At 42.2% G+C, this 18,777-nt stretch overlaps 1 protein-coding gene across 2 annotated transcripts; it reads right to left on the bottom strand.

Moving 5' to 3' along the window:
• Positions 1 to 1,661: 1,661 nt before the first annotated feature.
• C8H5orf24 (chromosome 8 C5orf24 homolog) lies at positions 1,662 to 14,256 on the bottom strand. 2 transcript variants are annotated; one of them, XM_055811435.1, is made up of 3 exons: positions 14,105 to 14,256; positions 5,945 to 6,374; positions 1,662 to 4,060 (listed from the first exon to the last, which is right to left on the bottom strand). In XM_055811435.1, the coding sequence occupies exons 2-3, from the start codon at positions 6,369 to 6,371 to the stop codon at positions 4,020 to 4,022; spliced, it is 468 nt and encodes a 155-aa protein (XP_055667410.1). In that variant the 5' UTR covers positions 6,372 to 6,374; positions 14,105 to 14,256; the 3' UTR covers positions 1,662 to 4,019. The 2 variants fall into 2 exon arrangements, with proteins under 2 accessions (XP_055667410.1, XP_055667409.1); XM_055811434.1 differs by having other exon boundaries at positions 1,662 to 6,374.
• Between the last annotated feature and the right edge of the window lie 4,521 nt (positions 14,257 to 18,777).

Genomic DNA, 18,777 nt, shown 5'->3' on the forward strand with positions numbered 1-18,777 from the left:
CACACTCTGTTGAGCTGGCATTATTTAATAGTTATGGTATCACTAATTCACGCCGTACTATTTGTGCTACTTTTAAGAGATCACACTGAGGAGATAGAAAAGCATAAAAATGCCAGTCCAGCCCCAAAGCAAGCCTTGGTGCCTCATCATACAAGTAAATGAAATTATTGCAAGATACAACCATCCTAAAGAATCCTTCAAGAAGTCCAGCTTGTGTAGCTGATGCCCCAATACTGCTGGTCTGTCAGCATGAATAAATCATAAACTGGTCCTGTCATCAGAAACCGCACCTGGCCTCGCACACCAGCTGTGTATCGAGGGAACAGACTGCATTGCAACTTCTATCGTTCAGTTCATTGCACAGCCGAAAACACAGCAGCCATGGAAGCAGTCAAGCAACTTCCAACACAGCTGAAAAGCCCGTATTCTTGTACGCTATAATTATGACTGAGTTAATATCTAATACCTAAGGATTCATTGCAACCAAAAATAATTTTGCTGAAGGAATCACATCCAGGAACTGACTTTAAACATAGCAGACTGCAGTCGAACTCTGCTCTGAACATATCCCATCACTTTGAAAGGCAAATATTTGTAATTGCCAGAATAGACAACAAAAAAGAAAGGCATCAGAAGCCTTTTTCAGGTAAAAGCAACTGACATTTAAAACGTTTCAACCCTAGACGTATTCAGGGCCTTTGAAAAGTACATGGAAGAGAAAACAGAGGGTGCTGGAGAGCAAGGGGAGGATGGATGCAGTCCTAGCAGTCTAGATTGCAGCGTTTGGTAGGTAGGACTGCCTGCCTGTCTTCCCCGAAACGTGTTGAAAAACATCAGCAGAGAAAAAGGAAAAAACAAAATGAGAAAGGTTGGGGTAGTATGCACATCACATGTTACCAACAAAGATGAACTGGAATATTGCTAGAGTACAGGGATAAATAAATCTTACTCATCACAGAATAAGACCACCATTCCACGAGAAGTTTATGAGTACTCTCAAATTGATTTCCATGTGCAACAGAGGGGGGAAAAATAAAGTTAGCAGCTTACTATTTATACATACATAGCTATGACTCCTTTCCTCCACCTTCTGATATTTGAGTGAAAGGATAACAACAATTAAGTTACCATACCAGCATTATTAATTCATTAAAAAATAAGCATCATCCATCTGTTTTCTGATACCTTGCAGTTCATATGTGCTTTTTGCCTTAATTCAAATATATGGGACTTGCCTGTAACAAGCAATACACATCTCACGTTAAAATTCGGAAAGCTAAGTACACTGAAAGGGTGGGCTTATGTATACAATTTAAAAATCACACAATACAGCAGCCTCCCAACTCTCACAAATCCTGTGTGCATTTTGAAGTCCACACAGGCGTGACCACACTCCATCTATTGCAGTCGGATTCAATTACACTTCAAGGAGGCAAGGGACAAACACAACAAGCCGCCGGATTTCAAGTGAAATCTGTACAAGGTGTATCAAAACATTTCAGTACCAGCTAGAGTTGCTTAACTATGACTGAGATGTCAGGAGAACAAACAGCATTTCACTGACAAAAAAGAAAGGCTAAGGCTATTGGTCTGCCAACGTTGTCAACAGGCATCTTCAGACAGAATTTAAACGAGATTAAAAAAAGCCCAGAGAAAAATAGTTCTGTTTTAAAGTATTAACTTTATTAATAAATATACATCCATATGATGATGTAAATACAGATCATGAACACTACTCCATTCCCATACACATAATTGCACACGAGTAGCTCAAGTTCATGGACATAAAAACATACACAGTATCTAATCAGGCTTTTTACAGCAGAGGATGGGGTGCTGATACTAGTTAGTTAACAGATTATTGTTTCCCCCCCCAAAGTAAACCTGTGGAAAAGCAAATGATGAAAGGTTAGAGTATCAGAAAAGTGGTTCAAATTTCAGAATACAGATTTTTCTATTTGAAAAAAAAAATCACAAGGATAAAGATCTAAACTCTACTAAAGTCATAAATATATTTAAGCAGTGTTAAAATATATGCATTAAAATAGAGAAGAATAAACTTCTTTTGTGGTCAGAAATGAAGTCTGCAGTTCAAAGTATTTATGATTGTTACCAACCATTTTAACTGTCAACTCTAAGGATAGCATGAAACATTATTATACATATAACAAAGAATGGCAGAGTCACAGCTAATGAAACCATCAGACAAATGACTTCACATTGCTCTGCCTTTTAAAGCTCTTCAAAAATGGGGGAGGGAGTTAAATTCTCATCTGAATTACTCTGTGTATTGTAGTTCCAAGTAATTCTTTTCACAGACACATCACTTTTCACTGACAAGGCTTGGTTTTGTCCTAACTGAACTCTTAAGATCTTTCAGACAAAATGAAAATATATTCATTCAGAACAGAGATCTTTAATGGCTCTTGATACATAGTTATTTTGATTAAACTAAATCCAAGACATAAAGAACATTGCTTTAACGACAAAGCTAACTGCTGATTTAAAAAATACTATCTTTGATATCAGAGTCAGCCACTTCTGATGGTATCTGATTTTTTTTCTGCCAAAATATGGTGCTAGCATCTTGAATATGTCCAGTGCAAGACTTTGTAGTAGCAAAATTATTTGGTTTTACAGTTTAAGTAAATTTAATCAGAAACTGAATAGTAGTTACTATATGTATATTAAACAGTGAACTTGTATAGCATCATTAAGGAATAATAGCAAGCTAATACATTTCATTTATGTATAAATAAGACGTTAGAAACTTCATACTTAAAGGAAATCATTAAAAACCAAACTTGACATGTAGATCTTCTGAACAGTGTTGACACACAACAGTGATCCTAGCTTATGAATAGCTGATTTGTGATATATAATATAAAATAAGCGATTTACCTTACAAGTAATGTTTTCATACTATGGGGGGAAAAGGCCAGTTTTCCCACTGGTACTAGTAAAGTTTAGGCATTAACATGCTGTTTCAGTGTTTCTCATGGAAAGAAAAGTGTTGAAAAAAGCACAATGCATTCTGCAGGTAATACACAGGAAAAGCAGAAGTAGTTGAAAATTCCATTCCTAGTTCACTTTGAATCTCTTAACAACTTCCATCTTCCCCTCACTGCACGGCACCAGTAAACTATAGTCAGATATAAAACAAAGCAGAATTAGGAAATGCCCAGCAGTGCACTTCTGGTCTCCTTGCTAAATCTAGAGCGCCGAGCAGCCCATTACAGGCTCTCTGAACACTTTTCTACTTTATGCTCATCATTTCACAATTGACAACATTAATTGGGTTTTACTGGGATTATATTCCATCTGATATAATTAATAAACACTGTAATGAACAGAAATTGCTTAGATGATTTCATTATTTCATCAGCATACTTGAATACAAAATTCATTATACTAGCAGAACAGCAATACATCTGCATTATCTCCTGACACACAGCACAGCACCATTGAGTAGATGCACAAGTGAGAAATGGAACAGGAGCGAACAGCATAAACAGGCGGAGGTAAGAAGTGGAGTTTCTCCAAGGTACAGTGGTGACATGCAACTCGTTCCTTGCCAGCGAGATGTGACACTCCTGCAGTTACTACATTCAGCTGAAGAGGACTGCTTTCCCAGCTGAGTTCAGGAAAGAACTTAAAGCAGTCTTTTTGTTGAAAAATCATCTGATTAAAAACAGCCAATACAACACAGATCCTGAGGGCGAATTAACTCACGTTAGCGTTTTGTGTGTGTCAGAAGTTACATCGTTCTGAGAAAGACTGCTAAATTTCAGACTTGCGAGTTTGTTGAGGAACAGAACATATAACTGGATTTCATAGCTTCAGCATGAAGACACTATTTTTTTAGTAGCAGTTTAGCTGCCATTAGTTCATCTATCGACTAAGGAGCCATCCAGTATAGTTGAGGTTCATTGTCTTAGTTGCCAGTGCATACACAGTTCCCCCAAAACAATTCAACACACCTATTGTAAAGTACAGCATAAAGTCCAGCTCAATATGTGTTAGGCATCACTGGAACACCTGAAGGCTTGCTGCTTTTTTCCTGATAAAAAAGGTATGAAACATGACATCTGTTTCTTAAGTTGTCATCACTGAAATCAAGAGGTCTCATCAAAATGACAGCAGGCCAGAATAGCATATAGGTTAACAAAAATTATCAGCATCATTACTCATTCAGCACAGGCTCAATTAACCCAAATTTTTCTGCTCCCCCAGATCTGCAAACTCTAGATATTCCCCCTCCCCAGATATTTGAAACTACAAATTTATCATAAAGTCACTTATACGTGAAACAACTTTAAACATAAACTTTCTTCCAGATGAAGAAAAAAAAAAAAAAAAGCTTTAATTCCAGTAAAGTAAATTTAGAACAAACAATATGCAACATTGAGGACTGATTTTTTTTAAGTCTAGATGAAAGTATTTTACACACACACTCACACTCTCACACTTAAAAAAAAATTAAACACACCCAGTTGAAAAATGGAACATTTCTTTTGGAAGGAGGGAAGGTTTTAGTTTAAGTCAAGAAAGCTATTTGTAGTTAACCAACAACATTTTTTTTCAGCTTGCATGCATAGATGAATTACTTTGTATCTGGGCTCTAGCAGTGCAGTAAACTGCATCCTGTTTGCATCAGCTATACAGTTTGCTTTTATAAATCATGAAAATGGTGTCCTTTGGTAGATATATAAGCTTCCATAACTTAAATATAGTATAAGTGTCAAACAACGAAATAACGGTATTTCCAGGAATACCCAGCAAAACTAAGTCTGAAAACTTGGCAACAGTGTCTATTTAAAAAGTTTAATTTGTAAACATTATAGATTAATACTTTAAAAGCTATTAAACTGTCGCCACCTAAGCACAGATTTTAAAGGCAAAAAACAGTGTAAATAGCTATTTACAGGTTTAAGAACATATTGTTTAATATTAACCAAGTGCGTAACTAGAATGAAAAGTACTTAATTTCTTATAAAATATTACAGATTTCAAAGAACTATTTGTGGTTTGGTATATGTAGTATTAGGCATTTCAAAATTACACAGCAGAATCCTGTAACAGCATAACTAAAAGAACAGCTATCACCTAAAGGCAAATTAGCTTGTATTAATAAGGCGCTGTGAAGCTGTAACATGCTGTACAAATCTCAGTTTTCTTTAATATTTTCAAAAATATTTTTTGAGCATTAGTTGAAATTGACTTAATGCTTAACTCCAGAAACAAAAGCCACCTGAAATCAGCACTTTAGAAAAAGGTTGGGTGGATTTGTTTGGGGTTTTTTGAAGTTTAAATATCTATTTGAGGTCTGGAGAAGCTCCTGCAGAAGTGGAAAAAGTAGCTTGCTGCTTTCTTTATCAATTTTTCTTATCGAGTAAGAACTCACCTGGCTAAGTTCCTTATTGTGGGATAGGCCACATCATGAACCAACAGCCAGCTAATTCTGTCCTCCTTATTTCAATTATTTAACGCATAACCACACAAGTGGATTTACCAGAAATTGAAGGTTAAACTAGGGACGTGGACATTACTTAAATATTGACACCAAGGCATAATGCATCACTTCAGACTTTCTTCTAAATTATTATTTAAAACCAACAAAACCCCCTTTAAACCAGTGCCTTCTCAACATTACCTTAGAAGTTACTGAGTTGCACCCGAAGGCTATGGCATTATTTGAATAAGATCTAGAAACTCAGACTTAGGCAAACACTACAACAAAATGCAAGAAACATGCCAAAATTCAGCGTAAAGCGGATTAGTAAGGAGTTACTAATTCCCTCCTCTCATTCATTAGGCTGTTTGATTTTGCTGCTGGTTTCACCAACAGCATGTACTCCTCTGTTATGCACCATAGGATAGGGAAAAGCTGCACTGCCACAAGTATAACTTAGATTTGCAAGCCGTGATAGAGCTTTAATGCTACCTGGAGGTCTGCCTGGGCTGACTTTGTATCCTGCTGCTTTAGTTGTACCCAAGGGTCTGCCTGGACTTGTCTTAAATCCAGCTGCTTTGGTGGTCCCCAGGGGTCGACCTGTGCTGGTTCGGTACCCTGCTGATTTTGTGGTCCCTGATGGCCTTCCACGTTTACCGGATCGGTTGAGGTTTTTCTTTTTCTTTAGTTCGTCTTTTGTCTCTATATTCCTGCCACTTGTGGTCTGCAAGTGCGATTCGTTCAATGCATCTTGTCTCTGGCATGCAATTGGTTTGTGGCTGACTGCGTGGCTGTATTTACTCTGCTGTGTGGCATACAAGTCAAACTGATCAGCAGCTCTCACATTGTCTTCGTTAAGGCAAGAACTCTTGCCAGTCCCACAGAAAGCTGTATTACTGCTGGCAACAGGGTGCATCATTTTCTACCAAAAATAAGAGAGACAAATATACATCAATATATATAAAAATACTGCAGTGTTCCACAAGTGAGAATCTTTCAAAGGCTACCGCTGTTCTTAAAATTAGTCCCAACAACTTTGTCTATTTTTAGTAAACAGTATTGATGTCAGTAAATTACTTTTAAAAATTAGTTTTATTAAGCTTTCACTTAAGGTTCTGTGCAGTAACCTTTACACCCGATTAAAAATTACTATTTAAACCATGTATTATTCAGGTAGGTATAATTGGGGAAGAAGTAAGTTAAAGAACTGAATGAAAGCATTTCAGCAACCAAACTATACAGTATCTACTTACCCACCGCAATTTCAAAACCTTTCTAACTGAATCTCATCTAAATTCTAGCTGTTCTAGTTGTAGGATTAACCCATCACCTGTGAGCCAAGGAAAAATACAGTATCACTCTCTTGATTTAGTAGATACAGGCTCCTAAAGATATTTTTTTTCAACTGCAGCAAATTAATAAAACACTAATCAGTTTTGTCATTTCTTGTCAAAATTAATGTGAAGAAAGGAATGGGGAAGGCATTCAGCAGAGACAACGGTGCCATAGTTGGGAAAGCAGAGGTATGAAACGTATCTACTATGAAGTACAAGATGCTGGATTGCAGAAATGCCACTGCTGTCCTAGTTCAAAGAGCAGGTACAAACTGGTGGTAATGCCAACTCTGAGATAACAACTTTGGGAAAAACACCGTGACTCCCGTTACAGCCGTGCACGTTATCACACATCTCCAAATCTTCTGCAAAACAAACATGGCTCATCGAAGTCAACAAGTGTTTTATATAGCCTGCTCTTTTTGTTAAGACAAAAACAACTTGAGCTGTGCTCTGTTTACAGAGGTTTACTTGTTTAAACAAGAGTGAAAGCTCTATCTTCAGGACAGCAGAAAGGTGACTCTCACCTGCATGTTACTGCAGGCTAACCCCAGTTTCAAAGGACAAACTGACGCCCAGCTGCTAGAAACCACATATGGTCACCATGCGTAATTACAAGCAGCTATTTCTAAGTAAATTGGTTATGATTATATCCATCCTATCAATGCCCTGCAGCATACGTACTGGGGTAGAATCACAACAATTAACAATATTACTGGTATTTAAAAACCTTTTAGTATTAATGCTTCTAAATAGCAACTGCACAGATACTGCCTCAGATTTCCTACTAGTGGCAACTACTATGAGAAGCTACCAAAGCACTCAAGGAGCAATACTATTATTTTCACCCATTCAGCTATATTGGTTCCGCAACTTAAAGATGCTGCAAATACTGAGGTTTAAGATAATCATATTTAGCCAGGATGAAGACAAGACTAAGCCAATCAATATGTGGCACATCAGATTATTTCTACACCCTGCAGTCATGCTTAGGACACCAAGTATTTCTACCTGTGGTACATTTCTCTAGTAGATTAGGTCTGGAAGATTTATAATATTTTCCATGCAGTAGCTCTTCAATATCATCTACAGCAACCCAATTTAAAGTCCACCATTGATTACTGAATTTGTTCGGCAGTTACGAATGTCTCCTCCCAGCCAGAGAGAAAGCATAGAGCAGAGACTATCTGTTTACCCAGGAGTAAATCCCAGTGCCCTTTTCTTCTAATTACAATGGCTACACTCCTTGCTGTAATACCCAATTTACCCTGGCTTGTCAAATGTGCATTACAGCGTATACATTACTCTTGTGCAAATATATGAATATGGTTTTATGTCAAACAGTGAAATTATGATAATAATGTAGCTTAAATATTGGGTTCTAGCAGAGATTATCTGAGTGCTACAGTTCTGGTGTGTTGAATGGGGTACAGTAGAACAAATATGAAACCACTATTACTGCAGGTGTTGACTAGCAAACAAAATAACTAAGAATAATTAGCAACCCTGCACTTACCAAAGAATAAAGTAAGCAAGCTACTGGTTAGGAGACCAGACAGACTTCTCTGTGCAGCCATAAAAAGGAAGCTTAAGGTTTTCTACAATTAGCAGTCAAAAAATATGTTACCTTCCTCTAACCCCACTAGAACAGGGCCCACAACATCACAAAAAATACCGGAGATTTTTCATGATATGTAACTGCAAACATAAGCTTTCCGATCATGTACTTTTGCTGCCGAGAGAATAAGCCCAGCAGCTTTGAAAGGCTATTCATCTGTTTGTTGATACACTAGAGGACACTTGGCATGGTTAGCAGCATTCTTGTCTTGGTACTCACTTTAAATGTAGGAATACTGGCTTCAGCCCCAAAAAGCCGCTCCAAGCTTGACTGCCACAAAGAAGGATCAGTTCAGCTGCCCAGTATCCAAGGAACACACCAGAGCAGCGAGAAGGCACTAAATAAACTGGGAGGCCCTGGTGTTTTTCAGAAGACAGCCACCACTTAGACTTGTTTCTGTCTGTGTTACATTGCTATTCTCTGCTTTTTCTCCTCATTAGTCAGGGGGATTTTTCCCTACAGACACCATCCATCTTTCCTGGGGAGAACCATCACAGGTACTCCTAGACAGTGAATATATCCTGCTGCAACTGCCAAATGTTGGAGCTTCATCATCATATGCATGTGGTTTGTGCCTACTGTAATATCTCTGAGACCTCTTGACAAACACTAACTTTATATACAAAACCTGGCTGATGCTAGTTTACCTTCCACCTGGCTACAGCCAGTGTCACTGTAACTGATGAAAGAAGAAAGACTGTACAGGAACTGTTTAAAATTTCTTACAAGAGGAAGCTTAAAAAAAACCCACACAGTCTTGGTGGAAGACTGCCAACGGGGTTTTTTTTAAAATGTGGCCTCTCCCCCCGCGCCGTCCTTCATCAAACCATGAAAATTTCAAGTAGAAGCCAAGGTTCATATTCTGTGCTTTTTATTTAAGACTTTTTTTGAAAAGTTTCAAAAAGGAAATCTGTAATCAAGCTTAGTTACCCTAACATGGACATCTCCAACAAAATTTTACTTCGTTCGCATTACAGTGGGGAATAAAAGAATGTAGCGAGTCTATCAGTAGAGTGGAAGCAGGTTTCTTGACAAGGAGATATACATTATAAATGAGAATTGGGATGAAATGCAAAGCTATGCCAATTTAAAAAAAAAAAATTAAAAAATCGCACTCTAACTAAACCGCATAGCCAAACACATACAACTTTGTGTGCAAGCATTCTTAAACAAACAGAAAAGTTTCCAGCAAAATAGAACTTAATTGTTTTAAATCTGTAAATAGACACATAAAAGTTATTTGCAACAGTTTATTTAAATCAGCTTTTAAACTGATTCAAGTCACTGGTTGAATGTTTCTGTGTAAATGAATAGTTGAGGCATTGTGGTAATGAAATTTTGTTGTATTTCAAAAAGATTTTTACTGAAAGTGCTGCAGAGGATTTTCTGTACAGATCCTTTCCGATATGGCAATTTATTTCTATACAAATGCTGGGGAAGGGATGAGACAACTGGATAAGGTAGCTTTGGGAAAAGAGAGGCAGCATTAGAGCTTCCCGACAAAGCACAGAAGCTCTACCACTGATAGAAATAAAGAACGAAAAAGGACCATCCATCCAGGACCCACAACGCCTTGCTGCGGAGGCACTTCTGAACAGGGCAACAACCCCCTCCTTTTATAGTACTGCTGCACTGCCACTCTCCTGCAAATTTAACCTGCTTTAGCACTAGCGAGGCGAGTTTAAAGTTTTCAATTTGCCCCAATAACAGCCAGGCTAATGAGTCAATACACAACGTATGAAGCTGCCACTAAGATTTTTTTTTTTTGTATTTCAGAGACAAGCTTGATGTTTGCTTCTATATATATTATAGCTTAAATAAAAACATTACCCATATTATAGCTTTTCAAACAACAAATACCAGGAAATGTAATCTCCTATTGCCAACAAGGACAATTGTGCTTTTAATGAGAGTTAGTATATAAAACCCACTCATTTTTCTTAAGTTTTTCACTGCTGAGCTTGGAGTAGTTGCAACAGTATTAATGCAGCTGCAGGAGGCTGCAGCAGTACGTTTTCATCATCATCCAGCACAAAGTATGTGACACACTACTTAAAAACACAAGCAGCTACAAGTATTATTTCTGCACTAGTACTCTGAACGTCATTTCTACCAATTAAAACCATTGGAGTGGAGCACAGGACCGGCTCTGTTCAAGATCCTGCATAAAGAACGCTCTATGCCATGTACGACGGCGCAGGGGCTGCAGGCCCTGGGGAATACCAAAGAGCTCATTTTCTTTGCAGGGGGAAGTTTAAGCAGCAGCAGGGGCATTTTCCCTTTCAGGACTGCAACAGAGATATGGTAGTGGTTCTGCTCTCCCTCTTAGCATGGTGGGTGTGAGAAATACTTTCATCACTCAGTTAAAAAAACCCCAATTATATCAGTGTAAATGTTTTTCAAGTGTCCTTTTTACTGTCAGCTCCTTTTCTACACATTAACTCTTGCCAAAGTAGGGCCTTACCCAGTTTTTAAAAGCTTCCAACTGCTTGTTTTCACAATGTTGCAGCTTACCTTGAGTATTCCCATAAATGTAAATACTTTAAAATATGAAGTCCTATCAGTGGCACAACATACAGTGTAAGACCTGAACCCACCTTTGAAATCTTATCTACTTCTGAAGCTAAGTTTCTCCAAACTGTGCTTATTAAGCACTTTCTGCAGCTGATTGCATAATATGATTTTTCTCATCATTTGACACTAGGTAAACTATATTAAAACCAGCCTAAAACATAAGAAACAATTTCTTTACTGTAGTGACTCACTAGGGCTGTTACATGACAACATGAGACTACAAACCAAAGAGACAACAATTTTGAAAACAAGTTTCTTTCTCAATTATTCTTAGTGCAAAAAACCCTATAGAGCTCCCCAAACAACACAAGAACGTACAAGTCTGGTCCTTTCCCTGGTGACCCAGGTCATTTTCTTATATGACGGAAGTTATATTTGGAGCTGAAATATCCACCCCCTTCGAATTCCTCTTCCCCTGACGTGCTGGGTGGAGGGGGAGCCTTCTCTCGCAATGGGGCTGCGACTCCTGCTTCTTACCAGAGCTGCAACTTGGGTGCATCTCTGTGCCTCCGGGAGTTCAGGTCTTTTGACTCAGACACCCTTGGAGAAACAGCGCTCTCCAAAGCCTACGCACCAGCCTTGTATTAAAGACAGAAATGAGCACTGCTCTCACAAAGATTAGACACTGTCAGGCCCTAGCTGGGTTAAGTGTCAAGTAAACCGTGAATTTTTAGGGATTGTTCATTATTTGACTGCAAAACCAGGCAAACAAGTAATTGTTAGGCCTTCTAACCTTAAAAAACAAGTTAGTCATATCCAAGGGCTGAGTTTCACTAGATGTTAACATCGGCAAGAACGTCAGCTGACTTCTTCCCACCCCAGAAATAAGATCATAGAACCATGTGATGATAAGAAACAGAACACTTGAAAGGGTTAAGACAGCTTCACAAAAATTCAGGAAGATCACATCAATGATTTAATTAACTGTGCACCTCAAGTTCCACTGACAGTTTGGTTTCATAATCAATAGAAACCACTCTGAATCTGCATCTTTTTCTCAAAGGGACAATCTTGCCCTTTCCTCTTCTCCTACATTCCCACTCCTTGTGCCAACAATTGTGCAAGAGCAGGACAAGCTAGCAACAGGGAACTGACCCAGGTGAAAACTAAACCAATAAGAAAGCAAAAGCAACAGCTGGCTGGCATTGAGGCAGGAGGAATGGAAACACGCATTTCCATTAGAACCACAGAGACAGACTGAGGTCCCAGGTCAGCCTAAACCATGTTACCCACTGGCTGCCACTGACCCACTACCCCCGGTCGTAGTTACTTAAAAAACTAATCAGACCTCGAAAAGATGACTTGGACAACTTAATGAACTTAGAAGACCTGACTGAAGGGTATGACAAGTCCTAAACAGAACACAGTAAATGGAGGCTGGTGAAAACCCCTCACATCTGGGGATGGGGCAGCCATCAGGCCAGACAGACTGGCTTAGAAGAGTAAGGTTGTGAAACTGCACCCTGATTATTCTGTGGTTCTGTAATTACCAAACTTCAAGGCAATCTCAATATGCATATGAATGATGGAGCAGGTACAAGTAGATCTTTATAAAGAAAGCATTATTAGTGTTTGTGAATTGTCCGTTCACCTCAAGGAGCTATTCCCAGGTAAACAGGAGCAGACCTCACCACAGCCTTGAACAATGGCTTTGAGGAGCTGGAGATGCTTAATTCATCTCCGTGGGTGTTCTCACCCACCTGCTCTTCTCCCCAGGGAACAGACCTCATGGTAGTCCAGAACAATAGCTCAGAGAAGTAAGAGGTGCTCATTCATCTCAGTGGGTGATCTCACCTACCCTCTCCTCCTTCCCTAACCTCCTCCCACAAAAGGATTTTAAAGCTTAAGAGATGGATCAAACGTCATCTTCCTGATGTGTGCTTCCACGGTGGTTTCTGTGACAGGCCTAGTGCAAAAGGCTCCAGACACCTGTCAACACACCCAAACACAGCCACTACAGCGTACTTATGCTAGACTGCAGAAAGACAAAGTCCACTTGTTGAATCTCTTCAATACAGTCAACAGATAAACAAGTGGGACTTTATTTTGTTTAAGGTTGCAACTAAAACCTGAAGGATACATACACACACACACAAAAAGTTGTAAGAGAAACCGCGGCATCTGAAGACTGACATAGAAATAAACCATAATTTAAGAAATTTATTAACTGAGTGCACCTCCTACTCTGTCATTTTGCAAAAATAAACCCACGTGGATCAAAATAACTGCTACTTTCTTCAGAGAGATACCCAGTGAGAAATGCGTGCAAACTAAAGGTGCAACTGTTAACTAATTAATTAATTACCCCAGAAGGGCTACGCACAAATAAGGATGTACTAAACTATCTGTAACTACCCGCAAGAACATACACGGCTTGCATGCGGCATGCCAGAAGGCAGAGGCACAGCAGGAACGTATCGGGGGCTACCCGGGTACCCCGACACGACACAAGGCATGCGCTACTTAGGTATGTTACGGAAATACCCCCATGGACGGTACGCATGCATGCAAATCCCCCACACTAATGGAAATACGTTCTAAGTAGAAGCACTGCACATACACTATCCCCACGCAGGAGAGCGGCGGGTGCTGGAGGGAATTAGTAATTCCCGAGCGCGCAGCGAGACCAGGCCGGGGCGCAGGAGGCCCCAGCTCCACCTGAGGAGGCCGAGGGCCAGCTGAAGGGACAAAGCGGCGGCGCGGCTCCCTCCTGCCCCGGCCCGCCGCCCCAGCTGCCGTCTCCGCGCCCGGGTCGCTGCGGAGGGGCTCGCCTCGCGTGTCACCTGCCCTGCGCGGGCAGCAGCGCACAGGGCCCGGCGCACCCCGCCCGGGCGAGGGGGCAGCAGGACGGGGCGGCGATGGCGCAGCTCCCCTCCCGCGGCCCTGCGGGGCCGGGCTCCCGCACCGCGGAACTGCGCGCCGCCGGGGCCCCCCATGCGGGGACCGGGGGATTCCCCTCAGCGGCGGGGCTGGAGGCGGCCGGCGGGGGAGGGGAGCGGAACGGCCCCGCCGCGCTGCGCTGCGCTCCCCTCCCCTCCCCCGCCGGCCGCGTCTCCATCTTGCCCGCCCGCCGCCTTCCACGGCGCGGAGAAGGGGCCGGGGGGCGCAGGCCCGGCCCGCACCTACCTGAGGGGATCGGGGCGGCCTTGCAGGGCGGCGGACAGGCGGGCGGGAGCGAGCGGCCGCCTCCCCCACACCCCGCCGGGCAGCTGCAGGGAGCGGCGCTGCGGCGGGCGCGGGCGGGCGGGAGGGCGGGGCGCGCTCCCGAGCGGGGCCGCGCAGCGGGGGCGCGCTGCGAGCGTGCGCGGGGCGGGGCCGGCGGGGCGCTCCTCCCGCCTCCCGGGCGCTCAGTGTCGAGCACCCGCCGCCATTTTGTCCTGCGGGCGGGACGGGAGGCGGCGGGCGGGCGGCCGAGGTGCGAGGCGAGCAGGGAGAGGCGAGGGGCAAGGCGAGTCCGGCCTCCCCCCGGCGGCACCGTGCTTGCCCACACGGGATGAGGCAGGGCCGCCGGGCAGGCTGCGAGGCCAGCTGCAATGGCGTGCAGTGGCCTTGAGTGCAGGCAAGCCATCCCCATCACCCTGAGCCTGTGACGAGGCAGGGGAGTGCCTGCACTGAGCTCTCATTCTAGTTCTTCACCACGAGTAGCGTTATTCATGTTCGTCTTTGCATCTGGCTCCTAAGGGTAAATCATGGACTTTATAGTAAAAGAAGCCATGGAACATGTCCTGTATATTTTAAATACTGTAAATGGTTAAGCACATTCATGGAAGCTGATTTAGGATTCCTGGTGTTCCCGTTACTTTTATTTGAAGGGAGGAGTGTGGTATATTCTGTTCCAAAAATACACGTGTTGTAATCCATTATAGAATAGCCAAGCTTTAGGACTGCATTAAAATAATGTATTAGGCGAGTTCTTTTTCACTGCTGGCTTTGCATTGAAGAAGGCAGTCATTTCCAACGTAACTCTTGCAGGGTCGAGTCCACGTACCATTAGCCACTCCACTGGCATCTTACAGCACCAGCTGCAATGAAGTGCTGTTGATTATTAAATATTTTGCCCTGTTTCATCCATCTATGGTCTCAAGAGTTTAGTATTGCAATGGCACTTCACTATAAACAAGACTTTATACCTTTGAGTGGCAATAGCAACTTCAACTATTTCAAAACAGATCCCATAGAAACTGGAATTTTAAGTGCCTAGGGCTTTTCACCATCTAACCTCTTGCTGTCAAGGTCATTTTCAGAGAAACAATGTGACAGCCCACTCTGTGGTGGGCTATGACCAACAGAATTTTTTATCCACATTTGTTAATGACCGTAACAGAAACAGTGCCACTGTATATTCACCCAAACCTTCCTCTGGTTTGGGCCATCGATAGACAGTAGCACATACACCTTCAAATCACAGGGTCTGTATGAGCATGTAAGTTCTTAAATGACTGACATATGAAAGAGTCTGAAAGATTTTAGATGAGGTCTTAGAAAATAAAAACACGAAGGACCAGGCTCAAAAGAACCCACAGCTTTTACAAATAGCTAATTCTGTTTTTCTAAATATTTTCCTCTCCTGCTGTTGTTTGGGGAGCTGACTGCTATACTCCAACCCCATGATACTCCATTTCTACAATACTTGGAGCTCTTCAGGCCAAAAATTGCTGTGAAACATCCTGCCAAGATGATGGTTCAGTTTTTTGCCAGTGCTTCCTAACGCATGCAGGAATCTTCACTTGCAATATAAAAAAGCAGCAGGGAAAGGCAGCATTTATTTAGCTTAATTTAGCAAATGATTCACTTTATTTACAAACCTCATCTTTATGCTGTTTTTAATTCTTGTTGGAAACGCTACTGCCAATCAAAAGCAGTAGAGTTCAATACCTGTTTGGTATCCTGGTATTTTCCTTTTAATATCAGCCTGGAAGGTGATAGAAGTCAGGCTGGGCTCAGGCCCCTGATTTATCTAGAAGAAACCGTGATCGCAACAGAACGCAGAAGCAGTCAGATAGTACAGAGGAGCAAACTTGTAATGTGAAGCAGTGACAGGTTCCATCCCAAGAAGCTGTGAAAGAGCAAGATCTGAACATTTGGCCTTGGAGCTGGACATGCCTCCGTGAAGGCACTGCCGCGCGAGCGCTCTGTATCGTGCTCCGGGCAGACCCACGCCAGATGAGCCAGCTCTTGTGCCCTCAAATAATCTGGTAGCAACAGGGTCCGGTTTCCTCATCTGTACGCTGCGCTAATAAAAAGAGGAACAGAACAAAAAATAAATTGGTCTGTGACTATCTTATTTTGTGAAAGCTCCCCAGGGCCTGAAGCACAGCTGTTATTCAGGCTGTGAATCTGTTTCCTCTTCTTCTTCTTCTAAAGGACTGCCATCACTAGCAGTAGCAAATGATTACATTAATTAATCTGTAAAGTAAAAGATGCAATGAAATGCTGCCCTCTTCTACATCTGGACCACAAAGTCCCATTCCCTTCCTCCCTTACTGGAGATCTCACTGGAGGATCCAAATTTTAAAGGAGAGGAAGGGCCTAAAAGCACAAGTTCCTCCTCCTGCCAGCACAGGAGCTTCTCCCTGGTCCTCAGCTACGCAGCATGCTGAGCAAGCTGGAAGAGTTCAGAACCGTAACTGCCGCAACCTTCTGCCTATTTAACTGTGAATTGCTGGAGCTGATAACTTCTACAAATTCATTTGCTTGCTGACATGCACTGGCGGAGGAAACGTAGGTTTTAGTTAAGATCAAGGATTTTCATTAAGTGTAATGTTTTCCTTGCTCAGCGGGTAGTTTCACAACGGATGCCCAGTGGTATTTATTGTTCTGAGAAATGTGTTTGTGATGATGAACTTGGTACTTAGAATGGCCAAAGTATAAAATAACGTAAGAATCATACGCTGACTCCACAGTAGGTTATTAACAATTTCTTAGCTCACTAGAACTACTTAGTTCTGAGATACTAATTCATTTACCTCTGCTTATGCTGGCCAGCTTGACAATTTTGTATCTCCGAGTTCGACTAAAGAAAAACATTTAAATTTGTTTCAGATGAGAAGTGTCTCAAAGAAGCAATGTTTGGGTGGCAATCACTCAGACTAATGGTCATTTATTTCAATTGTTTCCACTGTAGCTAAAATTATGAAAACAAATCTTCTGCCCTAGCACTATATAAACATTTTACAAAATGTACATTTTGGGACAAGTTTGAGTCCAGCTGCGTGCCTTTTATCTTTACATTTTTAGGTTGCTCTCTGCCTCCACTCCCCCCCTACAGCCGGTTAGCTGGAAGCCAGAATTTCTTCTGCAAACGCCGAGCTCTAAGAACACAAACTTGTTTAAGCTGAGACCATATTTGGAAGAGATCTGGGTCAAGAAAAATAATCAAAGGAAAGTGCATTCCTCGAGCGTCACGTGAGGAGGCCAGAACGCGCACACAGGGCCCAGTGCTCACGCTCAGAGAACGCAAAGGGGCTGCGCACGACCTTCACAAGCAGCTCCCTGCGAGCAGGCTTGTGCAAGGGCTGGTTTCACACTGACACAGAGAACCACCCCACCGGCCTACTGAGGCCAGTTCAGAGAAGGCTCTCTTAATAGAGGTGTTCAGCAACGCACCACCAATGCGTCCATGGCAGAAATCTAAACTCTTAATTCTGCCACGCTACACAGGCTGCATCCTCACAGATACACGTACCTGTCTCTCTAACTCTGTCACTGGCTTTGCTGCAGTAACCGCCGCTTCTTATTAATATGAACATGTCTGAAGGACTGAAATAGCACAGTGTGCTCGCTCCCCCTAAGAAACCAGCAATCTTTTTCTTATTTTATGAAAATCCCAAATCCTATCTTTGGTGTTTGTTTTGTATTCAGCTATTACAATCGCAGAATTTTAGCAAAGCTAAAATTGCTTAAACAAATAATCTTTACTTCTTTGTATTCCACTTGGAAGACATAAGTGAGAAAAGCTCCTAGAGATGGCACTTTGAGCCTCAGAATCTTTTATTAAATTAGCAGCCAAGTGTACATTAAATAGACTGCACTGCTTTAATTGTACAAGTAAAATCTCAAGCAACCAGGACAGGGAACAGCTACGGAACATGCCAGGCTGTGATCTACACTCATTACATTTTGATTACAACTTTTACAGCATAAAGACTAACGTGTAAAGTAAGCCTTAAACTATTTAACAAAACAAAGGGTGGCAACGATGTGCAATATAAAGTTAGGGTAGTACAAAATTCTGAACTGTGACTGCACGCATTTTTCATCTGCTGTGAATTTTTGTTTCCCACCCAGAACACTGGATTTAGTCCTCCTCTCCTGATATTCTGGCTAGGGTGTGGAGCAGAACCTCTACCTATTCGCCCACTCAGCGTGCATACAGAGCAGCTTCTTGTGCTCCATCAGCTCTCGCATGCAAACAGCCACCACTGTGGTAGACGAGATGTCCTTAGTACCCTTCACAAGGTGGTGAGGAATATTTTTTTGTTTGCATCTTTGGTGGGCCACGTACATGGAGAGCAAGGGAGCTGGCAGGGCTGCCACTGAGACTTGCTCTCTCCCTCCCCTCACTGGTGCAGACCTGCTGGGGCCAGGACCACAGGCAGTGGTTGGAGGCTGCCATGGGAATGGTGGCACAGGGCTCCCCTTCTCTGCCTCCAGCCGCTCCCTGGGTTCACCATCTCTTCCAGATCACAGATCTTCACCTACAAAGCAGTCCTCTCCTACTTCACTGCCACCTGGAAGTGCCAATGTCCCGTTCCCTGAGAACGGCAACAGCCCCAGAGTATCACCCCTCACCACCACCG

This window comes from Falco peregrinus, chromosome 8, assembly GCF_023634155.1.
Source record: "Falco peregrinus isolate bFalPer1 chromosome 8, bFalPer1.pri, whole genome shotgun sequence".
Lineage (NCBI taxonomy): Eukaryota > Metazoa > Chordata > Aves > Falconiformes > Falconidae > Falco > Falco peregrinus.

Excerpts from the sequence above, each read along its gene's own strand:
- C8H5orf24 (XM_055811434.1), bottom strand. The coding sequence starts at position 6,371 with ATGATGCACCCTGTTGCCAGCAGTAATACAGCTTTCTGTGGGACTGGC.